The 10,671-nt window shown below is 40.5% G+C and overlaps 1 protein-coding gene across 1 annotated transcript; it reads left to right on the forward strand.

Moving 5' to 3' along the window:
• Nucleotides 1–4,249: 4,249 nt before the first annotated feature.
• Nucleotides 4,250–6,828, forward strand: LOC117884474 (migration and invasion enhancer 1-like). Its single transcript, XM_034784895.1, has 4 exons — nt 4,250–4,331; nt 4,945–5,031; nt 5,415–5,491; nt 6,558–6,828. Exons 1-4 carry the CDS (start codon nt 4,250–4,252, stop codon nt 6,639–6,641), a joined length of 330 nt encoding a protein of 109 aa, XP_034640786.1. The 3' UTR covers nt 6,642–6,828.
• The last annotated feature ends 3,843 nt before the right edge of the window (nt 6,829–10,671 follow it).

Consider the following 10,671-nt stretch of genomic DNA (forward strand, 5'->3'; position numbering starts at 1 on the left):
AGTTATGTGCAGGACTTGGAATTCCCTGTAGGAGTTTGAGTACTGAGCTGGGGGTGAGTCTAATCCCACGTACATTGCTAGCTTGAGAACACATTTGTGTCCTAAGATTTACAGGTTTCTAAGTGCCAGATAAAATATAAAATAATCCAGACAGGGCCATCCCTAGAAGGGTGTGGGGCTGGGGCAACCCCACCCTCTGCCCCCTCCCCGCCCCCATTCCACCCTTTTCCCCCAAGACCCCATCCTGCCTCTTTCTGGCTTCTACCCCCTCCCCCGAGCGACACCGGGAGCCGGCAGGGTGGGGCCAGGTCACTCACTGCTGCTGGCGCCAGGTCCCCCGCTAACTCCCTAGGCCGTCTTGGACCCTGCGTCCCGAAGCGCGGGGCCTGGGGCTCCAATTCCAGAATTAAGAAAAGAAAATCACAATTTCAAAAATAGTCCTTAAGGCGCTAATTGAGATCAACAACAACAACAACAAAAATTAAATGCAAACTGTTTCCCAAGCTGTTTGAGATGTGGTGAAAAAATAGCAGGACTTTTTCAAAAGTGACTAGCCCTTAATTTTTAATACTCTTAAGTGCCGAATGCATTGTCTCACTAACCTCAAATTATCTAACCTAATTCTCCCCGTTAGAACATGCATGATATTCCATGCTAATTGGTTTGGTTTGGGCTAAATTGGGGGGGGGGGCGGAGATCAGGATCATAACTTAAGAAAATGACTAGGTTTAAATTTAAGTGTGTAAAGTTTGCTTTTTCTCCATGACTGAATAGAAGATTCAGCAAAGTATATTCATCATCCTTTCCCTATACCCGAAAACAGATTCACAATTCACCATAGTTGGTGCCTTTACCTAAGGTTTCAGGCTGCTGCTTTAAACTATCCACTGCATACTTTAAAATATCAGATAGGAGAAATAGGTACAATACTGAAAGTCCATATTTTCAACAAGTTTCTACATTTTTGAAAATAAAAGATTAAAATCTATTCCAGTAATTCAGGAGATCTGTTCTGAACCATCTGAAAACAAATGGCAATTAACTGATTTTAGTATGTTCTTAAACTATTGTTAAAAGATATGTATTAAAATTTTCTCTTTTCCTTTATAATGAAAATATGGAACCCTGAATTGATCTTCATACTGAAGGAGCATTTGTTGTTGACTTTACACAATTAAAGAAATATTTTCCCCAGAATATATTCTTTAGCTGACACATTCAGCTAGATTTTCCAATATTTTTTCATTGTTTATTTTTTTTAAAGTATTCTGATGGACTAATCTGCATAAAATGTGATCATAAAATGACTAGGCATTTTCTTTGCTGTTGACTCAACTTCCTGTAAAATAAAGTGCAATCTCACTTCTTCAGCCATCAATATCACTTTCATCCAGAACCTTTTAATGTTACTAATTTGTTAATTTAAAATAAAACAATCAGCCAAATGCAACAGAAGGTATTAAGGACTGTTCCCTTGCAGTATTTAGGTGCTGATGTATGTCAGTGCTAAACAATCTAACTGCACTGTCACGAAAGTACATAAAAGGTGAGTCCACCGAGAGGGCTGGTTCCCTAGCTACCGATGAGCAGCCATGTGACCTGGGAGAGGAGCGGCACTTGTTTTTCAGCCTGTGACTGCACTTTTCCACAGCTACCCAGTTTTTTCTGGTTGTTTCTAAATCAGTACCACACAATTTATAACCGCAAGAGGAAAAAGAAATTTTAACAGAAAGCATGGGAGTAACAGTGCATGTTGAATACTGGTAAGATATCACTTAGATTTTTAAAATGTATTGTACTAATGACACTTCTGGAGAGGCTTCTGGATATTATGCAACTGTTTCTCTTTTTATAGTTAACGTTTGTTCCTTTTTATGAGTTTTTTGTGTGGAAAATTAACAGTCGGTTTCAGCATAGAGGTGGACTTGCTGCTCCCATGCTCTGTCGTCTGCCCAGATGCTATTGATTGGATCTGGGCCTTAGTTTGGATTTCACAAAATAGGGTTAAACATCTAACATATTAATATGTATGCTGGTTCTGTACATTTTAGTATCTCAGATTAGTACCAGCCAATGAGAATTTTGATTTATCAATATATATATATTGGCTGTATTTTTTTTAAAGTATATATTTTGCAGCAGTTCATTGAGAAGAATGTAAAATAGACTTCTGCTAGTTTGTACAAGGAACAAAATCATATTTTAAAGTTTTTAATCTACAGTAACTTTCGGAATCACTCTTAATTTCTGCTTCCTCCCTATGCCTTGTTTTTATGGCTGCCATGAGTCATTGTGTGAATATAGTATGAATAACAGCGTGTTTGACTCTATATAAAAGGACTATACTTTTTTTGTGGAATGCAGACGCTGAATAAAACATGTCACTTTGTGCATATCTCCAGAATTGCACTATAATGTTGCATGCTTGGTTGATGTAAATGTAGGTGGTGTCAGTGTGGGCTAGAGGAATAAACAGGAATGGGAGTCAGGAAATCCTGAGTTAAAATCCCACTCTGCCCCTTAGTCCCAAATCACTTCACTTCTTTCCCTCAGTTTCCCTATTTGTAATACGGAAGTTATAGCACTTAACTATCTCAGCAGAAACAACAAGGAGTCTGGTGGCACCTTAAAGACTAACAGATTTATTTGGGCATAAGCTTTCGCCAATGTACATGGCAGAGGGGCATTGCTGGCACATGATGGCATATATGACATTAGAGGATGTGCATGTGAATGAGCCCCTGATGGTGTGGCTGATGTGGTTGGGTCCTCTGATGCTGTTGCCAGAGTAGATATGGGGACAGAGTAGGCAACGAGGTTTGCTACAGGGATAGGTTCCTGGGTTGGTGTTTCTGTGGTGTGGTGTGTAGTTGCTGCACCAGCATCTGGCCAAACGGGACAGTCCCTCCGCAAAAGAATAAATGGACACAAATCGAACATCAGGAATGGTAACATACATAAGCCAGTAAGTGAACACTTCAATCTCCCTGGTCATTCTATTACAGATTTAAAAGTCACTATCATTGAACAAAAAAACTTCAGAAACAGACTTCAAAGAGAAACAGCAGAACTAAAATTCATTTGCAAATTCAACACCATTAATCTGGGCTTGAATAGGGACTGGGAGTGGCTGGCTCACTACAGAAGCAGCTTTTCCTCTCCTGGAATTGACACCTCCTCATTTATTATTGGGAGTGGACTACATCCACCCTGATTGAATTGGCCCTGTCAACACTGGTTCTCCACTTGTGAAGTAACTCCCTGCTCTCCATGTGTCAGGATATAATGCCTGCATCTGTAACTTTCACTCTATGCATCCGAAGAAGTGAGGTTTTTACTCACGAAAGCTTATGCCCAAATAAATCTGTTAGTCTTTAAGGTGCCACCAGACTCCTTGTTGTTTTTGTAGATACAGACTAACACGGCTACCCCCTGATACTATCTCAGCAGAACCATTCTGAAGATGAATCAGAGTTGGTAGGTACATCACTTGTTAACAGATCTGCTAATGCTAAGTATTATATTTAAGGTGTATCCTACATGGTTTAAAAACACCTTCCCTTTTCCATTTCTCTTCCCTCTGCCCACTTTGTGTTTTGTCCTTGTTCTTGTCTATCTCATCTTATTCCTGCCTATGTAACTCTTCTCATGCATGTCTTGTTTGAGAGAGGTTCTTGAGAACCTCAGAAATAGACTGCCCTAAATTAGAGTGCATTTTGTGTGGCAATTACAAGGTAACCATAACCAATGTAATTTTGGGCTCTCCTTATATCCTGCCCAAGAAGTTGCAGTAGGAGCAACATCGTTGCTATATTCAGGTCTTTGCCCCTGTTAGACTAGAATCACAAAAATTTAGAAAACAGCCAGCAATGACAGGTTTCAGAGTAGCATCCGTGTTAGTCTGTATCTGCAAAAAGAACAGGAGTACTTGTGGCACCTTAGAGACTAACAAATTTATTTGAGCATAAGCTTTCGTGGGCTACAGCCGAAAGCTTATACTTAAATAAATTTGTTAGTCTCAAAGGTGCCACAAGTACTCCTGTAAAAAGCAACAGAGGGTCCTGTGGCACCTTTAAGACTAACAGAAGTATTGGAGCATAAGCTTTCGTGGGTGAATGCCCACTTCATCAGACGCCAGTACTCTGGAAGAACAGACAAGTACTCCTGTTCTTTTAGCCAGCAATGACACTTGAATTGGAGTAGACAATCAGAAAACCTCTTAAACTGGTCACCACAAAAGAAGGCTCATATGCAAATTCCAGAAGACCAGTTTGGAAACATATCTAAGATTTCCTCCTTTTATGAAGCAGTCTCTGTTTCCAAGAAACCTGGTGAATGTGTTAAAATACAAATTGCCGTAACACAGTAGGGTTTTAACACATGTTAATTAGCTTATTTTAAAACCACACCTTTTTTCATAGTGAAGAAAATAATTTACTCCCATACTCTTTAAAAATAAAAATCCTACCGGAGGGGAATTTATAAGTAGTTTTAAGAAATATCTGAGAAGGGCTGTATTAATTAGTAAGTTAGCACATATCAGCCTGCAGCAATAAAGGAACCTTAAACCTACAGATTACTAGTAAATTTACAGGTTTGTAATCACCAGTCTGTGCTTACAGAAGTGTCTCCCTGGAGAAATACAGCACTAGAAATTCCCAAATCCGTTTAATAGTGTTGCTGTTTAGTAGCACAGCAACACTGCTGATCCTAGAGTGTGACTGACCATAGATGATGATCTCACTGTAAGAAAAGACTTGGGTAAAATCCTGGCCCCACTGAAGTTTATGCAAGTTTTACCACTGACTTCAACTGGGCCAGAATTTCACTTTGTAAATTTATGCCAGAAATTCCAATATAACTATAATTGCCAACGTAAAGCTAATTAGCAATTTATAGATGCTAAACCTTTTTTGTCTCTTTGGTTTTATAGTGGAGGATGAGGGTACGCAGCCCGTTATCAGGAGCTTGCCAAGAAAATCAAGGAGCAAGTTCCTGATGCGGAGATTTCAGATGAAGTGGGCAGGAAAGGTAAGATATTGAAATATTACACAGGCTTTATTAATAGTACTAAGTGCTGCTAAGTCGTGTAGAAAATGTATAAGCACTATCGTCAATTGGAGTTTCAGTTAAACTGTATATTAAACATAGGAAAGTCCTGATCTTGCCTTTTGCTGTTTATACCATAATGCTGTATCATCATTAGTGTGTTAACATGTAAGAGTTGCTGATGGTCACATGGAAAATGTATAAAAGATCAGATCCAACCCAGAGTTCAGATTCACATGCAAAAGCTGATTTTTCCCAATTCTTTGGGCAGGGAGGTGGGGTTTCAATTGAGGTAGACCATTATTAATTAGAAATGGGCCCAACAAATGTTGTTAGAATAGCACCTGAAAATCTCTCTCTTGCAGGAAGCTTTGAAGTGAAGATAAATGGCAAGCTGATATTTTCTAAGATCGAAACCTCTGGCTTTCCTTTTTCAGAAGATGTAAGTTCTGAATGTTGGTGTTAGACTGCATACTACGGTCTCGGATAGCAAATGTGCCTGTGCATCACCCTGCAGAAAGACAGCAGCTTGACTGACCCACTGCCAAAAAAAAAAAAATATGGTCACAGATAAAGGGCCCAGATTGGGGGGACGCTAGAAGGGTTAGTCATATTCCTGCATGCAAGGGTGTCAGCAGCCCTTAGCCAATGGCAGCCCACCCTTTCTAGGAGGGGTTACCATCAGTAAATTCCAGTGCTTTTGACAAGCACTGGTGGCCACCCCTAAAAGATGTTACCAGGCAGAAGCAGGCCTGTTCCACACTCCTGTTGCAGCTGAGCAGCCAATCTCCTCAAACCAGATGCTGCAGGCTGCTTTCCCCTCCCTTTCAGCAGAGTTCTCTCCTTCCCCCCCGGCAGCATTTGATGGTGGCTACTTCACCTCCCACCATAGCCTGTGCACAGCCTCCTTTCCGGTGTCAGCTACACCACGTGCTCTTCTCACTGCCATTCCCACCCCTACCAGTAGCATTCAGCTTAGCAGCTAGCTCCAATTGTCTCCTGGCCAATCACAATAAGTAGTTATTTTTATTATGCATACATCACAAAATGCTGTATACACCTTAGTCCCAGGCTGAAGAAGAAAGGATGTTTTATAAGGTGAGATTTAAAAAATAGTGCTGCTACTTAGCACTTGATGCATTAAGCTGTCAAAGCTGTGTGCTGTTACACTGAACCAGAAGTGTCTTCAAGGGATTCCATCACAGTGAGGGGAGAGGAGGCCCAGATTAGGGTCGCTAAGCGCATTGGCAGATGTGTAGGCAGATGAATTAGATAGTAATGGTGGAAAAAGTCCCTGGAATCCAAATGGAGAGCAATGTTTTAGAATATTCATAGATATCTTAATTCCAAAGGAACTTCAATAAATGAAGCCGGGGCTAGTCTAATTTCTGGAACTCATGGCAGTTCATTAACCCCTTCCTGCCCGACGCCGTGGAGGCTTCCCACTCTGTCACTAAAATTATAGCAGTTTTGGTTCTGATGTATTACTGCCTTGGTTTGATTTTTAGATTGTGGAAGCAGTCAAAAAAATTAAGGATGGAGGAAGCTGTGAGAAGATCATCAGGAACAAAAAAATTTGCATCCTTCAGTAGAAGGAACCACAGAATTTAAATCACTGGAAATGGCACCTGGATTCCAAGTTGGGAATAGATTCTTTTAATGACTGTTTTTGTCAAAAAGATGATAAAAATCAGGAAAAAAACAAGAAACTGTTCTCTGGGATGCAGAGCTCAAGTGTGTCTTACTGAACTACAATAAAGAGAAATGAGTTCTTTGCAATTTAATTTCCACCTGTGGTTTTTTCCCTTCACTTTTGTTTACCCTAATTTCTGCTTGAACGACTATATTATGTATAGCATTCCTGTACTATGCATTGCTCTCAGAAGATTAATGTTGTTTTATTTCAGTGGGCTTAATTTGCAAGGAGATTAAAGGGCTAATCACAGATAATGGGAGAAACAGACAAACTGAACTGTGATTGTCACTGAGAGTGGATCGCTCCATCGTAGATTCCCTGATCACTGAGATGCTCCATGGCTGTGTTTAACTTAAATCAAAGCACTGCAGACAATTCGAGAACCTTATGCTAGAGCAGTCAGATATCTGATGATGCCTGCACTCTAGTATGTTTGCATAGAAAGGAATGTATGTTCAAGGAGTTCATGGAGTTAAGAGCTATTGTGCAACAGGTTTTTCCATTTACAGATATGGCAAGTCTTTTTTTTTTTTTTTAATCTCTCTTCCTGAAAGTGAAGTCCAATGTTGGTTGTTTTACAAGTTCATACGTCAGTAGTTACAGTCCTAAATGAAATGTCTCATTTCCAAAAGCAGAGCCAGCAGGTGTGACATTAAGGTAGAAGAGCCAATTAGGGACTCAGATGCCTCTTGTATCTTAAAATTATTCACATCAGGATCACCACATACCGCAAGCGTAAGAACGTAAGAATGGCGCTACTGGGTCAGACCAAAGGTCCATCTAGTCCAGTATCCTGTCTTCTGACAGTGGCCAGTGCCAGGTTCCCCAGAGGGAATAAACAGAACAGGTAATCATCAAGTGATCCATTCCTCTGTTGCTCATTCCAAGCTTCTGGCAAACGGAGGCTAGGGACACCATTCCTGCCTATCCTGGCTAATAGCCATTGATGGACCTATCCTCCATGAATTATCTAGTTCTTTTTTTAACCCTGTTATGGTCTTGGCCTTCACAACATACTGTGGCAAGGAGTTCCACAGGTTGACTGTGCGTTGTGTGAAGAAATACTTCCTTTTATTTGTTTTAAACCTGCTGCCTATTAATTTCATTTGGGGGCCCCTAGTTCTTATGTTATGAGAAAGAGTAAACAAACTTCTTTTTCTACTTTCTCTACACCAGTCATGATTTTATAGACCTCAATCATATCTCCCCTTAGCAGTCTCTTTTCCAAGCTGAAAAGTCCCAGTCTTATTCATCTCTCCTATACGGAAGCTGTTCCATACCTCTAATCATTTTTGTTGCCCTTTTCTGAACCTTTTCCAATTCCAATATATCTTTTTTGAGATGGGGCAACCACATCTGCACACAGTATTCAAGATGTAGGCGTACCATGGATTTATATAGAGGCAACATCATATTTTCTGTCTTATTATCTATCCCTTTCTTAATTATTCCCAGCATTCTGTTTCCTTTTTTGACTGACGCTGCACATTGAGTGGATGTTTTCAGAAACTATCCACAACAACACCAAGATCTTTTTCTTGAGTGGTAACAGGTCATTTAGACCCCATATTTATAGTTGGGATTATGCTTTCCAATGTGCAATTACTTTGAATTTATTACCATTAAATTTTGTTGCCCAGTCACCCAGTTTTGGGAGATCTTTTTGTAGCTCTTTGCAGTCTGCCTGGGACTTAACTATCTTTAGTAATTTTGTATCATCTGCAAATTTTGCCACCTCACTGTTTACCCCTTTTTCCAGATCATTTATGAATATGTTGAATAGGACTGCTCCCATGGGGGACACCACTCTCCATTCTGAAAACTGACCATTTATACCTGTCCTTTGTTTCCTATCTTTTAACCAGTTACCAATCCATGAGAGCACCTTTCCTCTTATCCCGTGGCAGCTTACTTTGCGTAAGAGCTTTTGGTGAGGGACTTTGTCAAAGGCTTTCTGAAAATCTAAGTACACTTATATACACTGGATCCCCTTGGTCCACATGCTTGTTGACACCCTCAAAGAATTCTAATAGATTGGTGAGGCATGATTTCCTTTTACTAAAACTATGTTGACTCTTCTTCAACAAATTATGTTCATCTATATATCTGACAATATTGTTCCTTATTATTTCAACCAGTTTGCCCGGTACTGAAGTCAGGCTTACAGGCAACTGGAGAACTGCATATTTTAGTCTAATTTTAATTTTAAAAAATCCCAGTTCTCCTGATTTGTTTAGAACTGGTGACAGAATTATTCAGAATATTTACATACGACATAATTGTAGAGAATACATTTTCTAGAAATGCTTAGTAAGAAATCCACTAGATGCTGTTAAAAAGAGCCACCTTTTACTCTACGTAGCCAAACCATGAGCACACTCGAGCAAGCTGGACCAGAATTCTGTGGCAGGGTCTCTGGATTCTGCAGCATTCTGGTGTGGCAGACTCAAAATTATGTAGCAGCTCCAGATAAATGTTAGAAAGTGCTTTTTTAAAGCAGTTAAATGTGAAGGTGAATAATACAGTAGGATCAGTAGCGCCTATGTATCTTGATACTAAATTCAGTTTAGTTTTACACTCTCCTCACCCCCCTTTCTTATTTCAGTATCATGTAGACTTATATCCTGTCAATTCAGATTTGCATCATGTAAGCCACTGAGGGCAAGTTGTATTTTTTGGCAACTGGGAAGGAACAGGTTGGAGTTTTGGCATTTGGGGAGGCAGTTTGGAATTGTTTAATCATATTAGGTGGATGTCCTTGCTAAAATGAAGACTGATCAGCAGTGAGATAGCTAAGTGTTAATATTTAGATTGTCATCATTGCATTAACCCACTGAGATGAATGAGGAAATTCACATCTCTTGGAGCTATTGCTTCCAACAGTTTGCAGACTCAGGAAGACAACATCTGCCTCAGTTACACTTTATTCATTTTTTTCAATATTTTCTTCACAACCATGAGGGCTGAAACTTTTATTTTTAATTTTATTTATTTATTTATTTAGTTTTTAACTAAAACCTTAGATTCTGAAGCACAGGACTGTGGCTGGCAGTGAAATTTGTGGCAAATTGTGCAGTCATAGAATCATGGAACAGATGGGGCTTTGCATATTACTTAAGGGAAAGCCTTCCATCTTGTAGTTTAGTAAGGGACATTGAAATGAATATATAGTTTCTACTTATCTAGTGTCAGGAGCAGGGCCGGCTCCAGGGTTTTTGCCGCCCCAAGCAGCCATCACCACCCCCACCCCCACCCCCGCAAAACAAAAAACAAACAAAAAAGCCGCGATCGCGATCTGCGGCACTTCGGCAGGAGGTCCTTCGCTCCGAGCTGGAGTGAGGGACCCATTGCCGAATTGCCGCTGAAGAGCCAGACGTGCCGCCCCTCTCTGGTGTGGCCGCCCCAAGCACCTGCTTGGTAAGCTAGTGCCTGGAGCTGGCCCTGGTCAGGAGCAGCAGCAACGGATACTGCCATAGATCTTTACAAACTAAGCTCCTGGCTGAGCAGTGGGTGTCTAGGGCATTCTATTCCCTCTCTTTTAATAAGTTTCCCAGCCCAGGCAATCGCAGAGCACAGATGCACGCCCCTCTAGCTTATCCTGTACAAACCTGATATTAACTTGCAAAATTCTTCTTTATTCTGAGGCGTTCTTGATCCAGGTATCTTACAAGGTTGCTCTCCCCTGACTGACTGCTCTTGAGTTGTCTAGCAGTAGGGCATTGAGTCATCTGAAGCATCACTTCTCTGGTTCCCCAGAACAATTACTGTATATCCTGTGTCATTGAGATGACACCTAAAGGAAGTGCACTGGTAAATGTGTTCTGGAAGAGTCCATCGTTATTACAGTGACCTCTTCCATGCAGTGTGATGTGACTTTCATATGGGACTGATTGGTACAGTTTTCCTCCATTTGCTTAAAAATATAG

Source organism: Trachemys scripta, chromosome 10 (genome assembly GCF_013100865.1).
Source record: "Trachemys scripta elegans isolate TJP31775 chromosome 10, CAS_Tse_1.0, whole genome shotgun sequence".
Taxonomy (NCBI): domain Eukaryota; kingdom Metazoa; phylum Chordata; order Testudines; family Emydidae; genus Trachemys; species Trachemys scripta.

Bases quoted from the DNA above. Each gene is read 5' to 3' on its own strand.
- LOC117884474 (XM_034784895.1), top strand. From the start codon at position 4,250: ATGCAAATTCCAGAAGACCAGTTTGGAAACATATCTAAGATTTCCTCC. The intron at 4,332-4,944 runs GTGAATGTGTTA...GTGGAGGATGAG, and splicing joins CTCTGTTTCCAAGAAACCTG to GGTACGCAGCCCGTTATCAG. The intron at 5,032-5,414 runs GTAAGATATTGA...TCTCTCTTGCAG, and splicing joins AGATGAAGTGGGCAGGAAAG to GAAGCTTTGAAGTGAAGATA.